The sequence below is a fragment of the Agelaius tricolor genome, unplaced genomic scaffold, assembly GCF_023055355.1.
Source record: "Agelaius tricolor isolate 1412-34295 unplaced genomic scaffold, bAgeTri1.0.p SCAF_18, whole genome shotgun sequence".
Taxonomy (NCBI): domain Eukaryota; kingdom Metazoa; phylum Chordata; class Aves; order Passeriformes; family Icteridae; genus Agelaius; species Agelaius tricolor.
Window position 1 is genome coordinate 11,310,797 of NW_027269278.1, and position 19,342 is coordinate 11,330,138.

At 43.3% G+C, this 19,342-nt stretch overlaps 1 protein-coding gene across 3 annotated transcripts in view; it reads right to left on the bottom strand.

Moving 5' to 3' along the window:
* Positions 1-19,342, bottom strand: part of RASGEF1C (RasGEF domain family member 1C) — a 72,037-nt gene that overhangs the window by 9,704 nt on the left and 42,991 nt on the right. For all 3 annotated transcript variants that reach the window (XM_071443272.1, XM_071443273.1, XM_071443271.1), the window contains 9 exons: positions 17,623-17,760; positions 13,000-13,212; positions 11,107-11,181; positions 7,707-7,802; positions 6,532-6,634; positions 6,352-6,431; positions 5,618-5,713; positions 718-813; positions 446-569 (listed from right to left, as the gene is read on the bottom strand). In XM_071443272.1, coding sequence (XP_071299373.1) covers positions 446-569; positions 718-813; positions 5,618-5,713; positions 6,352-6,431; positions 6,532-6,634; positions 7,707-7,802; positions 11,107-11,181; positions 13,000-13,212; positions 17,623-17,760 — 1,021 coding nt within the window. The remainder of the gene's footprint in view (positions 1-445; positions 570-717; positions 814-5,617; positions 5,714-6,351; positions 6,432-6,531; positions 6,635-7,706; positions 7,803-11,106; positions 11,182-12,999; positions 13,213-17,622; positions 17,761-19,342) is intronic.

Here is a 19,342-nt window from a genome sequence, read left to right on the forward strand (position 1 = left end):
GCTGTAGAGGAGGAGGTCAGCTGGGCTCCATCGCCCTGAGCTGTGTTTGCTGAAGAGATGACAGTGTTGGTTTGTGAGAGAGATTAGCTCTGGTTCCATCAATCACACAATGAGTGGCTAAGGGACAGCTGACATTCACAGGAGCCCATGACAGGCTTGTGTGGCCTCAATTCGTGATTAAAAAATGAGGCCACAATGGCAGCTTCCTAGACAGTGCCTTATAGAGAAGCTACAGACAAGACAAAAGCCATCAGGCAGCAGCTTCATGTGCTGGAAGGCTGTGTTTGCAAAAACACATTGATAGACTGGGCATAAACAAGCTGCTTGGCAGGAAAGTCAGGAAACAGCTGGGACAGTGAGAGAGATCACCAAAGCATGGATCAGTGTTAATTAGTAGTGATGAAGAAAGACCTTTTCAGTGATGAGTGATAGTACAGAGTCTTACCATCCTCAGTAAAAATGGGAGCAGTGTGCAAGTAGTGGATGATGTTAGGATCTTGCTCAAATGGACACTCCACTTGTTTCCATGTTATAAATTCTCCTACTTGCTTCGCCAGTTCCAGGAATTTCTGTAAACATAAATCATTCCACTCAGATACAGTAATATTACCTCATATTCAGTGTTTGATGGTCTGCACTGAAAATTGCAGGCTAATAGTCTCAGATAGTCCCTCAGCTATCAGAATGGGATAGGTAAAAACATTTTTCAGATCTTACTTCAAAGTTGACGTGTCCATTTGGAAGGCGATTAGCACATCCCTCATTCAAAAAATAAATGTCTTTGATCAATAGGCTGAAGAAGGGGATCACAATCTGTGGAGAGAAATGACAATACCATTATCTTTTCAGTTCAGTATTTTCTCTGCATGAAAGAACAACTCAATTGGGAGAGATGAGAATAAAGAAGTATTAACTTTTCAGTGTGCTGTGCACTTGAAAAGCAGTACAGCTACAGGCCAGCAAAAGGGCAGTAGTGTCTAGAGAGACCTTCAGCCACCAGGAGAGTGTGTGCTGAGATGAAAGTGAACTGAACACAATGTTCACTGAGCACAATAACATGACTAAGAAAGTGCTAAAAGCCCCATTTATTATCAACAACATCACTGTCTGATGACAACATCAGACAGCAAAGAGCAAAATAACACTGCAGAACTCTTCCCTTTCCTGTTGTGTCCTTGTAAGCAGAGATGTTGAACATAAAAATTGATCTATTTAAACTCAGATGGGAACCAAAGAACCAACATTGTCCCTGGACAAGGAAAGACAGCATAAAATTTGGTGACCAAGGACTTGTCTACAAACAGTTAATCAGGAGCTGTTTCATTTTCCACAGCTCCATGCACAGCTACCTCTTGAGGCATGTAATTTCCTTCCTGGTGCATGATTAATACAACCTGCTTCTCCAAATTAACCTGCAGACAACAGGATTGAAAATATTAATCTGGTTGACAGGAAACTGCTAACAGTAGCCAGAGAGACCACTCTAGTTCTTAAAACTAGCCCTGGCCATCATCCAGGGCAGAGTGGCATTCAGCAGTGACCCAAGCCTCCCCCCTAACCCATCAGAGTCGGGTCATAATTTGCTATAAAAGAAGTCTGCATAGGACTCTTGAAATTGATGGAATTACAAGCAGGGAAAAATAAATTTTATGCCAGATGTTCTACAGCAAAAAGCAGTAGCAGCGCTCCTGAAGTGCATCCTCAACCTCAGCAGAGATCCAGAATGAAGCAGACTCTCTCAGGGTCCTTTGTCTCACAGCTCCAAGGGCAAAGAAAGATAACACAAAGGACCAGTCGATGGAAGCTGCCAGTCAAAGCTCAGAGTGCCCACCTCTCCAGCAGTGACACTGGGACAGCAAAAGGCTGCCTGGGGGTTTGAGCTGAAGGTCAGCAATGTCTGTCGTTTAAAGCACCAAGTACAAACTTAACCACCATGAACACAAATGCAAACACACTGCATGGCAGTGCCCAAATGTTTCCACTGCTCTGTTTGTATATTAACTGAGCTGGAGCTTATTAAGCAGCACCAAAGCTAAAGAGCCCTCATGGCATGCAAGAACAGCCAAGAGAGCAATCCTTTAGTTAAGTATTTAATGTTATTCCATCTCATTAATGTTATTCCACCTCATGCTGTACATCAGCTGTAACAGGATATGAAATGGACCCAGAACAGGATTGGCAGCTGTTATTTTCCAGTTTACATGGATGCTACAATGCTGTGATGCTCCAATGAGGGTGAACAAGCCATAGAAGTGAAAACACTGAGGCAAGGAGTCCACAAGCTACTGCCAGTGTGTGTTGTGAAAATGGAAGCACATTTCTGTTCTAACTAAATTACCACATTCAGTAAACTTTTAAAGATCTGCATCTCTGCTGGCTTTCTTATGGGACAGCCACAGAACAACTCTGCAATGTCACTGCAAACTGCCATAAAAAAGCCTGGACTGATGCCCCAAGAGCCACTGGACACCTATCCTGATACATTCCATTGATAAAACTCAGGAATGAAAACAAAGCACAGCCTTATCCTCCCAAAATGCTGAGCCCTCCTATTAGAACCAGGTGGAACAATTTCTAGTCAAACTGAGCTGAATGTGTTTCAGGATTTATTTTCATATTACCCAAACTAGATCATCAACCTGGAGTAAAGAATACAACTCACTCTATGTGGTTTGTTTTCTCCCAAAAATGATGATGACTCTGTAACCAGCGTGGTCTCAAAAGGTGGGAAGATACAGAGAGCTGGAGCCAGACACTGATCCCCAGCTAGAAATCACTGCCAGGTTCTGTCTACATATTTTTTTTTTTTTTGCAGGCAGATGTGAGCTTGTTCTGTCTGCTCCACTGCCTGGGAGAAAGGTCAGCACCATTAGTGGTACTAAACATGAAGGAAAAGCCTTGCTGAGAGGAAAGGTACACAAATGTGGGCTGGATGCCAGGGTAATACAGCTACAGAGCCCCCAGTCAGCTCTGAACATGGCACAGCTTGTTGTCATCTCATCCAAAAGATGCTGAAAGACATACCCAAGGATACCAATTCTCTACACATTTCCATGGAATTGCTGTATTTCGGTCACCATTTATTTTCCCAATAAAAATATATTACCCTGTATGCTTTGCTTTCCAAATTTCTGTAGGAAAAACAACAAAAGTGGTTACAATTATACTCTAACACTGGCTTCACTCCAGGCACTTTGCTAGCATAAAACCTGGGTTCGTGCCAGAAACTCATATTTCTCTCCATTTTTATCCCCCTTCCATGCCATCCAACCCACCCACATGCTGAAAGACAATTGCCTCCTGCAGAAAGAGGACAGTTAATGAGATCTGACTTTTTCTTGCTCCACAGTATCAGACAGCAACAACACACAGTGCTGTGCTGTACATGCTCCCAACATTTCAAAGCCAGAGCTATACCATGAGTACAATGCAGAGTTTCCCAGTGGAATGACTTCATTTTGGAGCTGTCACAGGTCATTTGGCTGCACAGACAAAACCAGACTTGCTTACTAACCAGTATACTCCTCTGCAAGCACAATTCAGTTTGAAGATAAAAACTTTCTTCAGAGCGAGCTTTGCTATGAGTTTGCCAAGAAACAATGTAACATCTATGAAAAAGAAGTCATCATGTTCTTTTGGATGTGTTTAAGTTCATTAAAACAAATAAATTATAATCTTGCTTATAAAAAGAAACTAAATTCCTTAATCCTACAGAAAGCATTCCATGATCTGCTGTATCTGACACTGTAAAATACCCAGTATGAGCAGCTACCAAATCATATCCTGGAGCATTTTCCTGAACTAATGTTGTCTACACAAGAAAAACAGAATATGGGCTTTTTCTGATGTAAAATAGATTCCTTTCAGTCTGATAACCTCTCTGCCATCAGTATTAACCAGCTGGGGGTAGAGATATGACAGAGATTGCTAACTTCACAGGAAATTAAGTCAAACAATAAAGCAACTGGTTTGAATATCTATGATGGTTGCAGAAGAGCTAAACTGCAAAAGCATCTCAGACTGACAGGTCCTTACTGCAGTGTGTGAGAGTTGAAAGGATTGCTTTTCCAGTCACACACATCCAAATGATCCCTCCTTTGCATAGAGAAGTGCTTTTCAGTGCACTCCCATTGCAGCTGAGTCAGCCTGCCACCAGATGCTGATCTCATTTCACTGTAAATGCTGTGAGATTCCATTAGCTTCAGCAGATTTACATCAAATTTACAGGGGTGTGAGATTAGCATCTGGCTGGGCTCCTCTAGTGAATGAATACTAAATTCCATATTGTGCTTGTTCATGCAGCATCGACTTCAGCTCTGCCATGCTTAGTGCAGAGATTACCCATTTATGATTATGGGCAATTGCAGTGTAAAACACAAACCTTTTTTCACATACCAAAAAAATAAAGAATTGAATGGAAGAATAAGAAAATTAACAAGAAACATACTGGGGCCAGGAGGATCCTACACTCTAGCATCTTGTCAATCTGATTTTTGCAGCATCAGTGACATGTCAGAAAGCTCCACATCTGCCATGAACATTGATAAAACACTTCAGTTCTTGCTCACTGAGATGAGAGCAACAACCACATGAAATGAAAATTCACAAGGACAGAATATCACCCCAAATTTGCTGCAAAGGATTTAGGCTAGACTCCCTTGCAGGACTTGTGATAAATCATCTTTCCCTAATGTGAATGGAGATCCACCTCCCTCCATTGCTGTGCCCTTTGCTCTCCATCTCACCTCACACATCACACAATAGGGGCTTCTGTGCCAGAGCCTGGGGCACAGTTGTAACCAAGCACAGCTCCACCTGCCTCTGCCAGGCTCCTCTCCACCACCAAAATAAAAGTCTTTTCAGTCTGGAATACCTGTTCCATCAGGTTTATCAATCTAAACAGTGTGGATTTCCCAGGGATGTAGAGACATTTGCAACAAACTTCTCCATGGTGTGTGTCCTGCCCTCTCTAACCCTCCCAATGTCTGGCAGCAAGTCCACAAGGATTTGCTTTGATCCTATAGAGACTCTTTCAATCACTTTTTTTCCCCCCACATTTTACATTTCCAGTTGCATCTTGAAGCACACAGGCCTTGCACTGGTGACCCATGGAAGGGAGGAGAGCATCTGCATCAAGTGTTGGAGCCACTGACTCCCAGCAGAAATGCACATTTCTCTTCACAGAGAAAAGCAAGACACAATTCTTCCCAAGAATATTTCTGGGTTTCACATTCTCTGAGCCTCAGAGAAAGAAAAAACAATTCTTATCTCATTTGCTGTGCCTGTGTTTGTGCACAAATGGAATGCATTGTGGAAGATTGTTTACCTGAAGGGAATTGATAATTGGATTCTGGTGTGAGTGTTTTGATTCACTGACCAATTGAATCCAGGTGTGTGTGTCAGGACTGTTGGCTGACAGTCACAAGATTCTGTGCAGTGGAGTGCAGTTGAGTGCTTAGCAGATTCAGTTTAGATGTAATGTAATACAGTATGATAAAGTAATTAATTAGACTTCTGATAGGATGGAGTCCTCCTCATCATTTCTCCCTCCACTGGGGTTTCCCTGCAAACCCTATACCCCAGCCCTGTGGGGAGGATGGGCTGTGCTCACACCCACCTTCTCCCTGTTGCTGTGAGCAGTGAGGGACCTGTGAGCAGCTCCCCGCAGCGCTGTCCGGTAGTTGTAGAAGTTTCCAGTGGGGTCCATCTGGTGCTACATGCACAAAACAACACAGTTGGTTAGAAAGTAGCCTGGGCCCTCTAAACACAATTTTACACTCAGTTGCAGCAAACTATGAGCAGAGCCGAGCCTCCATCTTCAAAATGTACATTTCAAAATCCACATGCCTGCAGAGCCCCAAGGATGCAATCAGAGGTCTACAACTCATGGCTGTTTATACCTTTGATATTTCTACCGACAGCTTACTGAGCTTTTATGTGAAGAATAAGCACTGCACATTCTGTGTGTGCCAAATCCTGGAATTCTCCATGAAAAATATTGTGGGGTCTTCACTCAACGTCCAAGGTATAGACTGGGAGCTTTGCATTCAGTATTGTGCCCAAGGCCAAACAAAACATGCATCACTAGAAGCACTGTGACGTGCATATAGGTTTATACTTTGGGGTTTTTTTAATTCCTCTTATTTATTTGAGCACTCTGAATCCCCTCTACATATCATCAGCTTTACACCCTCCTCACTACACCTGGGGTATTTCAGCTTAGAATCAGGCTCTCTGCCTCTGAAATGTGTCTCCACACATCTCACACCTGGATAACAATGTAAAATTCCCAAACAAAAATATCCTGAATATAATTAAAGCAGTGCATCAGGGATTGATTTTTTTTTTTACCTCCAGAATGAAAAATTTGGCTGTTTTCACTTTTGACCAAGTCTTCTTTAGCCTGGAAACTGGACTCATGTTCATTCCAGCTATGAGTGAGAGAGAAAAAAACAGAGCCATTGATAAGAGCTGGGTTTGCTTTTTCATCTGTGACAGCTGATGGAGGACCTGGTTAGAAGCTGTACTTACAAATGATTGCCATCAGTGAATTAAAATTCCCTATGTTAAAGCACTCTCGGGCAACGTCGATGAAGAATTCGATGACTTGTGCTCGCTGCTTCTTTTTTGCAGGCTGTAAATTAAAATAAATGAGTCTCTGTAATGAGCATATGCAGAATTGGAGGTCATCCTAAGCATTTGTTCCATGCATTGTGGGGCTTCATGCACAGCCTGGGCCATCTGCTTTCAGTCACTGGCCCTAATTCTATTCCACAATCCAGTGGATGCTGGTGACTGGCAGCCTCTGAAATCAAAGCTTTCACTGCAGTGACACAGAAGAAATTCATGGCAATTCCCAGCCCCAAATGGAATGTCTGGAACAGGCAGCCCAAGCACAGCCTCAGCTCCCTGCTGGCCTCCCCGAGTCCATAGGCTCATCAGCACAGACTTCCCCAAGGGCAGGATTTCACACCCCTGTAACAGCAGCATCTTTGTTTCAGAAAGAGCTTGTTTCATTGCATTAATCCCTTTCCCCTCTCCTGTCCCTTTAGCAATAGGCCAGACCAAATGATAGCATTTTAAATACACATTTTAATTGGACTGGAATCACCCTAACTTTTCCAAAGATGATCTTCAAATGGTAATTCTTATGTGTCACAGGCTATCTAGGCTCTTTAAACTATTACTATTCTTCCCTTCCATACCCCTTCCAAAGAGGAAAACATCCATTTCATTTTGATGGGACCAAGTTAAACAAACTAAAACCACTACCGGTTAAGAAACAACAGCCACAGCTACATTAATGGGCAGCAGGACAGAGAGCCATGGAGTGGGAATTCACACACAGAGCAGATCTTTAGGATGACAGATAACAAATACGGCTCTGCTAGAATCTTTGCTGGCAGAAATCTCACAGGATAACTCAAGGCATTTTTTTCCTCTCTTTTTCCCTGCAGGGTTCATTATTCCACACTGTGCTCCTACTACATCAAGAGAACAGTGCATTCCCCTGTGTGCCACCACCTCTGTTTTGCAATATGTTTGTCATTTATCAGGTCTCTTCTGCAAGTGCAACACTACTAAAACTTACCATCAGATGCTTAGCTGGGTCATAAGAAATAAATCCCCAGGATTGCTTATTAATATAAAATCTCAGCGTGGTACTTCAGGTATGTGGTAAAACGTGGCAGGTACTTGTAACTTACCATGCAAATTTCTGTTGCTACCAGGTAGCAGAGTCTATTGAACCATTTCACATAGGCCTCAAGGTTACTTGTCTTCTTCTGCTCACTGAAACAAGTCTGGGGGGAAAAAAGCACAGAAAGATGTAACTGTGTTCCAGTCAGTGACCTGATCACTAAGATAAATACTGCACAAAGGTAATTACTGGCCACATCCCTCTCTTGCTCATGGAAGACTGTGCATTTAAGGGCCCATTTAAAAAAATCCTGTGGATACCTGGGTGTGTCACAATGCACAATTCACACTGGTGTCCAAAACCAGCCCCATTTTGCCTGCAGCAAGTGTTCACTGAGAGTCTGCACTGACCCTTGTTCACTGGGATACAAACAGCTGAGGCATTGCAGGATTCTGACATCAACAAGGACGTGCAGACAAAATAAGACAGGCACAGTCTTCCACAGCAGGCTCAGTTTGTGACTTTGATTCCAGGATTTCCTCCACCTCAGTAAATAAAATCACCCACAGTCCTTTTCTGGAGGGGAGGGACCAGAATTTAGTGAAGTGTACAAGAGATAAACAAGAGAAAACACAGTTCTGGTTGATTTTTTATGAAAAAAACACTATTTTCCTTAGTGAGTTTTCAGAAAAACAGGTTCTTAGCAACCAGCTCTGCCTGGATGGCTGTGTTTGAACAGGTCACTTACATGCCAGAAGCACTTCACTGATAAAAGCCATTAGAAGAAGCATATTTTTCACTTATTTATATAAAATTTAACATAAATTCCCATAACTGATACAGACTATGTGAGCAGAGACTTGGCTGAAGTCTTTGAGTTCCTTTGTCATCAACAGAAAATTTTTTCACACAGCCTGAATATGTTGCTTGGGATTGTAAGATTTCAAATGCTTTGCCCAGCTTTAAACTCTTAGACAATCCATCTAGGACACAGCTCTCTAAAGTTCAAGAGATTTGTCTGAACATTCAGGAACATCCACTAGAGGGTACCAGAGAATACTGATTTCTGTTTTATTAGGATGATCATTTCCCAGAGGCACCATAAACACATGTCACTAAGAGGAAAATCATAATGCATAAGCAAAGATCCATTAATGTCAATGGGATCACCCATATTATCTAAGGCAAACCAGTGACTAAAAACCCCTTAGGAAAAGTGGCTTAATATGATTCCCAAGGTAATTCCAGTAAGAAAATATTCACCTGTGATTCTGTATACAGACGTGTTTAGGAACAGAAATCACAGTACCATGCTGTGGAGGAGCAAAGCCTAACAGGACTGAAATTCTGAGCCACTTTATGAATAGACCACAAACACAATAAAAGTGTATTTTTAAAACATCTCAAAAGTAAATGTTAGCAAGCAGCACGTAAATATCAAAAACCCAAAGGAAACCCAAATCAGCCCCAGTCTAACTATAGCAGCTGCTTCTCACGTGCTGTTTCTTGTTTCCTATTACAGCAAAAAGTACACAAACCCCAGGTTTTGTTCTGAAAATAGTATTTCCATCTCAGAACTGCTGTCCTGTGCCAGGGCGTAAGAGCCACAGCTAATAATGCAAAACTTGTGAAAAATGTGCAACAGTAAAGTGGAGACAGACTGCTTTTTAAAGGTTAAGCTTTATAAATGGCAGCAATATTTAGCACCTCCCAAGCATCTTCCATCTGCAGCTCAGAATGCTTGATAAACATTCATAAGTGAAGCCTTTTGAAGCCCTCATGCAAGAAAGATGTTTAATATGATCTCCAGCTGGAGGGAATTCAGACCTGAGCCAACTCCCTGTGTCTGACAGGGATGTTCTCCATGGGTCAGGGAATATGACTCCACATAAGGTTGGTGCTACTTTGTCCCAAGATGTGTCCAGAGAAGGGCAGAGGAGCTGGGGAAGGGTATGGGGCACAGATCTGAGGAGCAGCAGCTGAGGGAGCTCAGCTTGGAGACAAAGAGGGGGAACCTTCTTGCTCTCCACAGCTCCATGGAAGGAGGTTGTAGGGTTGGTCTCTTCTCCCAAGTAACAAGCAGCAAGACAAAAGGAAATGCCCTCAAGTTGTACCTGAAGAAGTTTAGATTAGATATTAGGAAAAATTTCTTCACTGAAAGGGTAGTTGGGCATTGGAACAGGCTGCCCAGGAAAGTGGTGGAATCACCATCTCTGGAGGTGTTCAAAAAATGTATGGGTGTGGCACCTGGGGACATGGTTTAGTGGTGGCCTTGGCAGTGCTAGGTTAAGGGTTGGAGCTCATGATCTTAAAGGTCTTTTCCAACCTAAACTGTTTTGTGATTTTGTGTGCAATGCTCTCCCCTGGGCTATATCTCAGCACAGAAGCTTTGCTAAATCAACCACTCAGAGCCTGAAGAAAAGCTCCAGACCGTGATCCCACTGTGATCAGCCTTGCTGATATGAAGCCCAGGTGGCTGAAATCTCACTGTGGCTGGTTTGGTACTTGTGTTTCTGACACACATTTGCTGCCTTTGAGCTCTTTTCTAAGGAATGTGAACAATGCCCAGAATACCTGGAACTCCATCTCTCCCTATTTCCCTCATGCTGAAACAAACTGCAGAATCTCCACAAGTCCAAGGCAAGAAGGAAAGGGCCCAGTGTTGCACGTTTCATCCATCCATCCATCCATCCATCCATCCATCCATCCATCCATCCATCCATCCATCTTTTCCCCATTACAAGCTATGTTGGTGCTCTTTGTGCAGCAGTACAGACACAGGTCTTCCTGATACCTTTGAGGATCCAATGAGGAAATTCAGCCATTGATGTATGATCTCAGTTGGAATGTATACACACTCCAGGGCAAGAATTTTCCATCCTTTCTTTTCAGACAGTATGTGAAATCTCTGACTCCCTCTCCAGCTAGGAAGTCTCTTTCCTTATTGAGGCACTCAGTGAAATGTTACTTCAAACCTCAGTGGAATCAGTGGAAAGATTCCAAGTGGCTTTCACAGCCTTTGGATGAAGCCCTGATCAGGCACTCTGTTCCCTGTGGTGCTTTGGGTTATTGTGTAGAGAGAGAAGAGTTGATTCATGACTCACTGACTCATGGCTGTGGTGTCTGGGCACACACTGAGGCCATTACATCACACCCAGAGCCTCCAGTCCTTCAGCAAAGCAGCAGACATTCCCTGGCTGTGCACAGCCACAAGCATCTGTCCCTCTCAAAGAGCTTGGGAGGAACAAGGCTGAGAGCACAGCAGGGTGGTGGCCAGTTTGTCAGCAGGGAGGAATGGCAGTGACCTGCCAGTGTCAGCTCTGCCAGCAGGTTCCCATCCTGGCCATGACAGCACAGGCCACCAGCTGGCCTGGCCCATGTCAGCTTGTGTCCCTGCTCGTGGGGACCTCGTCACAACTGCACAAACTGTGGTCACAGGAGACACTTTGTGTGTGGAGAAACCATACCTTGGTGCCATCCAGAGGGTCCTTATGGACAAATGCCTGCACAAACTCCTCAGGTCCAATGTGACTTAGTCTTTCCTGTTGAGGGTAGGGAAGTGGGAAGAGAGAGGGAAAAATAAGAAAGCACCCCAGAATATCTTCTGTTTCTCTTGATAAAACAACATCATTTTCTGTCAGCACTGAGTGGTGTCACTGAGCTGCTACACAGCCAACTAACTGGACATTAAAATTCATAACAACAATTAGAACTATGTCAGCAGAAAAAAGAAAATTAGAATAAATACTGACAAGCCACAGTAAGAGTCCCCTCCACTGTGCTGGATGCACAGGGAGCCAGCAGACATCAGTTCTGCTTGGTGCTCCCTCTTAGTAAAAGAGAGGCCACCTCCAGCAGCTCCTGAAAAAATGTGGCAGCTCCAACAACACACTGACCCTCCTGCTAGGCTTTTCCCTCTCCTTAAACGTGTTTATTAGAAAAATAAACATTTTCAGTAGGTTGTAGGCCAGAAAGGTATTTTAGAGGAGGTATTTTGTAATTCCTACAATCCAAACTTAGAATACTCAAGCAACAATAAAATAAATGGTAATTCTGGTCAAGGGAAAATTTTATGTCTAGTCCTAGGCTTTTTCTCTGGCCCTCTCACCCAAACACTGATAACTGTATAGGGCTCTTACTAATCAATAACTGTTTTCAATAAGTATCAAATAATTCTTACTAACAAATAAGCATCAGACAGTTTCAGTGCAGAGCACTTGATGAATCAGACATAGCAATGAAAGAGAAGGTAGAGAGAATTGATTACAGTACAGTGGAATTAAAATCTCTGGCTGGATCTGTATTAAAAAGGCAGTGAAGCCCTGGTTACAGGGAATTTCCCCTTGGAAGACAGTTGCACTGTGGAAGAGGAAAAAAACAAAAGCAAGGAAAACCTCCATGCAAAAGGACTTCTACTCTCTGGCTTAAGTTACATAAAGCAAAGAGAGCCAAAGCTGCATGTTCTGAAAAATACCCATTCCATTTCTTGACAAACAGAATATAAACTATCATCAGAAATCTGAATTTCTGATTTCCTACTACTCACTCCAATCCACAGTGCATTTCATGTTTTGTTTTTCCATCCTTCCCCTGCAGGATGAGCAGAGGGAAGGAGGACAGGCAGCAGGGCACCAGAGCAAGGAGAGATCTGCAGATGGCAGCAATGTTTTATGTTCTCTGTGCACAGCCAGGAGGTCTGTGGGGAGGACCTGACCCTGGGAGAAGGGTGTGCAGCACAACCAAGGCTCCAGCACTGCAATTTTTCACACAAGAGCCTGTTTGGGAGCAGACTGCAGCCCAGCACAGGGGGAACAGCAGGAATTTGTGGGGGTGGTATCTGCACACCCTTATATGTCCATGCACAAAATCCCAAAGGGAAGAATGAAAGGCACATCAGACAACCCACTGCTTTGTGTATTTGCAGAAATGGATTTGAACTGCTAAAATTTCTTCCAAATTTATAAACAGCTTAATGACCAGCCTTTTATAAAGGCCATTTTAAAATGACCAGCCATTTATAAATGACCATTTCAATAGCACCTGCAGAGCCTGTGGAGCTCTGAGCACCTTATAAAAGTGACATTCCTAGGACTTGACTTTGCTGGGATAGATTCTCATTTCACAAACAAGCAAGCAGAAGTACAGTGACCTGCTCCAAGCTGCACAGGGACACTCTGATATATTGTTTTCTTGCCAAGCATCTCTTAACCTGTCAAACCCTGCCTCCTGCTGCAGTGCTGATACAGCATGGGATAGGCTGCAGCAGTGCAGACATTTTTTGGTTATGTCTGGAATACTTAGCAGCTGATGGCTTAAAATAACATCTCTGGCTGCACAAGTTGGGAACCATTCCCACTTACCAGCTCCACATGTGTCAGCTGCTGAGCCAGGGTGTAAGGGTCACTGCAGACACTCAGGATTTCTCTCTGAATTGATGGAGGTTTAGTTTTAAAGGCAACCAGCTTATCAGAGACAGCAGTACTGATCTTGACAATCCCTTCTTGCCCATGGCTGAGGGTTGCAAGCTTCTGATTCAGGGCTTGCAAAAGCTGATTCATCTTTTTCCAGTAAGCCTGGAGAGACAGGGAGAGAAACATAAGCAACCCAGAAAACTTGACATTGGAGTGGGTTTTTGTGCTGAATTTTCCTTTCTGCAAAATACTCCTAAGGCAGCAACAGGTTACCATTTTATTTCCAACAAGCCTATTTCAGAATAACCAGTTGGCTTAATTACAATTCTGTGCTCTGGACACAGAGACTGCAGACAAGAGAAGAGGCAGGCAGGACTGGTGGGTTGGGCTGGCACTGATACTCCAGATTGCTGCCAACATCAGGCTCAAAGGAGAGGCAAAGCCACCACATGAGTTACTGCAGCTCTCTGGAGCACAGCAGCTTTTGGTACCTATCTTTTATGTCAGCTGCATTTTGGCTGAGAACTCTACCTGTTAAGGCTGCTTTGTCACCTCTTATTTATTAGGAATAGGAAATGTTTCTAATGCTATTTTCTCCATCCTTTTGACCCAAATGCAGAAGAAGCTTGCAGCTGCTTGCTACCCAGCTGGAGTGGCTGGAGCATTGTGTAGCTTTGGGTATTTAATATCCAAATGTTAATTGCTGCTGAAGGAAGCTCATATTGTATTCCAAGCACAGCCATGTGCTCAGCAGGATCATCATTACCAACCTGCCCAGGTTGTTCTCAGAGCTGGAGCAACTCTTTACAGACAATGAATGGAGTCTCTGGCCATGGAGGATGGGCAGAAAGAAATTACTCCAACTGTTCATGACTGACAGGTGCAGACATCACAAAACTGAGATAACAGAACTGCTGGGTGGGTTCTAAGGATAAGGTGAACTGGAAATGTCCTTGGCTAGACTGTGCCTCACCACAGAGAACAGCACACACCTGTGTCCCAAGCTGGATGCAGCTTAAGTGAGCCTTTGGGAAGTCATCCCATGGTTTAGATCCAGCCCTTGTCTTCAGAGTTTTGTAGGCTGTGGATAGTCTTCAGTGTTAGGCATTGACAACATTCACATTTTAAGTGCTCAAAGAATCAGAGACCGTGCTCTTCTCAGCTGCACAGAATCCAATCTGCACATTGGAGACAGCACCTCCTCCTCCTTCACAGTGAAGAATAACTTCTCACATCTACTCTGTCTTCATGACAGGGTAGGAAAGGCTGGAGACCTTTACAACATCCCAAGTGCTTCAACTTTTGCCACAACACTTTGTAACTTTGATGCAGCTTTTCTAACAAAAGGTTTCACATTGCTCTCTTGGACTCACATTGCTCTCCTTTCACTTAAGGAAGATGCTCTCTTGAGCTGGGCTAGAACATGTACCAGATGAGCAGGATAAGTCAGCCTTTTATTTGTAAAGCAGCTGTTAAGTCTGAAATGAAGCAAGTCCCCAGAAGGCAGGAGGGACATTTCTTGGAGAATGACAACACACAATGTATTTGGAATCAAATCCCAAAGGTGGAGTGAAAACTGACTGAGGAAAGCCCCACTCTTTCAGTTTCTATCTGTTACTGATGTATATTAGCTGTAAAGGCCTTCTTCATGTAAATCCTCATGTCAACAGATGGTCACACTTGTGTTTAACAAAGACTGTTCTGGACCCAAACTACTGAGCACCACCTAAATATTTCTCTGTTTTACATCCAGGTGTGTTTGCAAATCTCAACACAGCTTATGAAGCTCTGTGAACACAGTGGGATTTTTTAGTGAAAACTCAACTAGAGACACATTTGGCATTTTGTGAACTTATTTTGTAAATGGGAAACTCAGTTTTTTGGGGGTGGGGTACAGTACTGAAAGCCAAACCTCCTAATGAATAAAAAACATCTGGCTAAAAGACTTGGCTGGAAACCCAGCTCCTCTATCTAAAAGGAGTTTGGATGAAAAATCTTGGACCAGCCATGTCTATGCAGTATCAAATTCTTCATAGTTTGGACAAAAAGCTGCATAAAATTGCTTGAAAGACATGCATATTAGCCAGTCTTTCAATAAATCTTTATCAAGAGATCTAGTTTCACCTCATTTTTTAGGGAATATGGCACAAAAAATAGATATAGACAACAGTAAACAAAGACACAGGTATGCCAACCACCTAATACAGAATGAAAAAAAAAAGAGACACACTGAAAGGACAAAAACAATTACACAGAAATCAGAACTCTTGAAGAGACTCACTGGAAATCAGTTGGGTGCACCCATGCTTAGAAAGCTTTTCTGTGCATATTGAGAGAGAAATTAAAAAAAAAATCCTGCTTTTGCCTTTCTAAAAGCCTTTCCTGCCTTCTTTAAACTACATCCACGAACTGAAAACAACATTGTTCATTACCTTCAACGTGCTGGTAATTATCTTGGCACAAAGTGACCCCCCACTGTACAGGGGCTGCATGCTGGACTTATCAACCAATTTCACTTCCCTGCCACATTAACAGTCAAAAGAAGCACACTACTGTTTAATATTTAAAGAAAATGTTTCGTTCTTAACTAGGAAAGTTCCTCTGAAGACAGCAGGCCTCAGCAGGTGGCTTAGGAGCTCAAATTTTAATTAAAATTTCTAACTCTAAATGCAAATCACAGCACTTACTAAGAAATGCTTCTCAGCATGGACACATTTATAAGCACATGACAACCTTTAGAAAGTGGACTCTACAAAGAACAGGAGCAGACACTGCAGGGGAAAATCCTGCACTGACCTACATGGACTGGATGACATCACAAATCTTTCAGTCTTTAACTTCTGTGATTCACAATAGGAACAAGTTCCTTCCAAAAATCTAATGGTCACCATAACTGTTCTGTTCTGTCCCTTAAAAAAAAGGAAATTTGCATTTGGAGGATATGAGCTGTTTCTTAAATTAATTATTGATCTTGCTCAGGCATAATCACTTGCAATTACAGTGCCTAGTAATATCTGAAAAACAATGATTTGAAACTAATGTAGTCTGAGGGCCCCCAGGGCACCCACAAGGATTTGTACACAGCTGTGCACGCTCCAGAGCAAAGGTGGGCAGTGCTTGCTCAGGTTAGGCAAATAAACCCCTGCTTTGCATGCAGAAATTTAATTTATAGCATTTGTGATTCTTCATCAGGGCAACTGCTGCTGTTAAAGAGCACATTCTAAGTCCCTGTTCTCCACCCTTTGGTGGACACAAACTGTTGACACAATTCTGGAGGGTCTGCATGGGTTTCCCTCACTCCTGATGCTGAAGGGCTGCAAGGCATCTTTTGCTGTGGCTGGCCAGGAGCAAGTCCATTGCCTCTTTTCCTTGAGGGAATTCTACTGCTCTGGTTAATGGAACTAAAGACACTTTGGCTCTTTCTGAATTATTTGTTGCCTTCACCTCCACCGTGTCTCACAGCTTCCCTGTCCTATCCCTTCCCTCCCAGCCCAGCCAGTCAATCCATGCCAGCCTACAGCTGCCAGCCCAGTCCAAGAGCAGCTGTTTCCATTTATATTTCATGTGCATGGGAGAGCCCAATTTCATTGTTGTTGTGCTGCAGCCCTGCTAATTCCTTCTGTCCTCTCTCCCCTCTTCTCTCTCTCATCCTCATGGGTAAGTTCTTGCTGTTCTGCTGGACTGCACCCCTCTGTGGCTCGAGGCCAGGCCTTCATGTAGCCAGTGGAACTGAATTTTTCCACATCCCACAGTTAACCTAGAAATAATTAGAGACTCTCAGTGTACTATTTGCTTATTATTTTCATGAACTTTGTGGTCTTTTTAATGTTTCCGAATTAATTTATGGGGTTCACCCACCTGAATTTGCCTCTCCCAGAGGCTCCATTCACTGTGGCCCACTGTGCCACACACAGAGCTCACATATTTGAACCCCAGGACCATACAGACCTCTAGCCTGAGTCTGTGCTCAGCAGGCCACACACTGCTGTCTTCTGCCACCTCCATGCTCCCAGACAAGCTACATGTCCACTAATATTAGTATTTTCTTTAAATATAAGAACTTGGATCCAGAGAAGGTGTGGATGCTCCACCCTTGGAAGTGTTCAAGGCCAGGTGGAACAGGGCTTGAAGCCACCTGGTCTAGAGGGAGGTGTCCCTGCCCATGGCAGGGATGTGGAACAAGATGGTCTTTAAGGTCCCTTCAGCCCAAAGCAGCCTGTGATTCTATGATCATAGCTTGGGAGATCACAGCTCTGCTACTGTTTAAATTGTCACCAGCAATGACAGTCTATGCTGTGCCTTCACATATTCCTTCTATAAAATGGGAGTGCTGCTATCCTACAATTCCATGTGCAGGAGATAAATTCCAATGCTCACTGCTCCAGGAGCACCTAAAGAGAGATGTAGCTTTCAGGGAAGATACTCCAGGTTTTTACATTATTGGGAAAAAACCCTCTGGGAGCATCCAGGAAGAGGCATGGAACAGAATGCAGAAAAAAGAGGAAAAGGAGGAACCAAGTGGGAAAACGAACTCAATGTATCAGCAGAACATCCCAAGTCAGGCATCCTCACCTCATCACATGGAGCTATCCTGTGAATCATGTCTTTGAGATGGCCAATCATCCGCTCTTCCTGAAAGTCATATGGGAATGTCTCTGTCCACTCTGTCAGCAACTGTAAGATTTTGGGTCCAAACTTTCTGATTCGAGCCTGAAATGCAAACCATTGAATGATGGACTGAAACATGATTACTCATTAAAGCCTCTCACTTTCTGTGTGTGTCACTGAACGTGGGACCAGGTTTTCAAAGAAGGCATTTGTGTTGCACCTGCAAAACCTGTACACATGCATACAGAGTGTGGTGCACAAATATTACATTTTGGCATGCAAAATGTACCAGAACTCAGGTGCATGCACAACTGCCTGTTTTACATGCAGATTTAAGTATTCTGCACATGCAATTGGCCTGTTTATTGTTGGATGGACATTTTGTTGGTGCAACCTTTATACCTTTTTTAAAAACATCTGGCTTTTCTGCTGATTTGAACCATTTGTTCTTCCCTTTTGTACTTACAACCCTTCTATATTTTCGTCCTTCTCTGAAAAACTGCATTGACTTTCTTGACCATCAAAGAGGGTTTTTTGCTCCTTTGCTTTCTGGCTGTATGAAAAAAACTGTTTAGTGACCAGTGGCAGATGCACAATGAAGAAAAAGATGAACAGAACAGCAGCACTTTTGTAACTTTATCTGGGCTGCTGGTAATGTTGCTCTCTTCCCACATGAGCTCAAGGTCATGATGGGACAAGGACACTCACACAGCTTAAAGCTGATGCCCACTTCTGGTGGAGATTTATCTGAGGATTGGGATGGGGCAAGGAGGGAAATGCAGAGAATGGCACAACTGGTGCATTAGTGTTGTCTCAAAAGACAGCCAGTGTGGCTGCTCCCAAAGCTTTCATCCTCTGTTATGTGAAAAGGAAATGGTGTTAGAAAACAAACTGCATTTTTATTTACAGAAAACACAGACTGAAACAAACAGCCTTCTGCATCCCCACGTACTGCAGCTGAAGTGTACCCTGTAATCAGGAAAAATTATACTCTTAAGCTCCCTGGCTCTTTGTTTTTCAACCAAGGTGGTCAAAATGCATATTTCAGCTTTCCACCAACAACAGGTTTCAATGAGCCACATCTCTAAAAATAACTGCTGTCAGCTAGCATTAAACTCAGGCTCAAAAGCAGCAGGTGGCTGCTGAAGGGAAAGCTTTATTGGAAACTACAAAGGTCTGGGGAGACATTTGCTCCAGCTGTGTAAACTGCATTATGAATTGATGGAGAGGACTTTGTGCAAGTCACAGGACATGGGATGAGAGGTTTTGAGTGTACAAGGTTTCAAAATCAGCCCCACTTTCAGGAACACAAAATCAGCTGTGTCCCACCAGCCCTGTATTGCTACAACACCCAGATGAACTTCAGGCAGATAAGAAGTCTTCATAATAACACAGTGTTTTTCATTTCTTAAAAGTTTAATGAGCAGCAAAACTTTGCAATGCTCACATTTAATTCTTCTAAACCTGTATCTCATAGAACTGGAGAACGGAACCTCACACCTTAGAAAACTTGTTTTGCATGGTTCACCCCATACAGATACTTCTATTAACACTGACTGTATGGGTAACCCAAGTCTGGGATTGCTGAGCATTCTGGAGAATGGCTCTCCACAGTGAAGGCAGAGCTCCTGCTACCCATGGAACCAGCTGTCTGTGCAAAAACAAGCGCATGGTCAGATGTTGG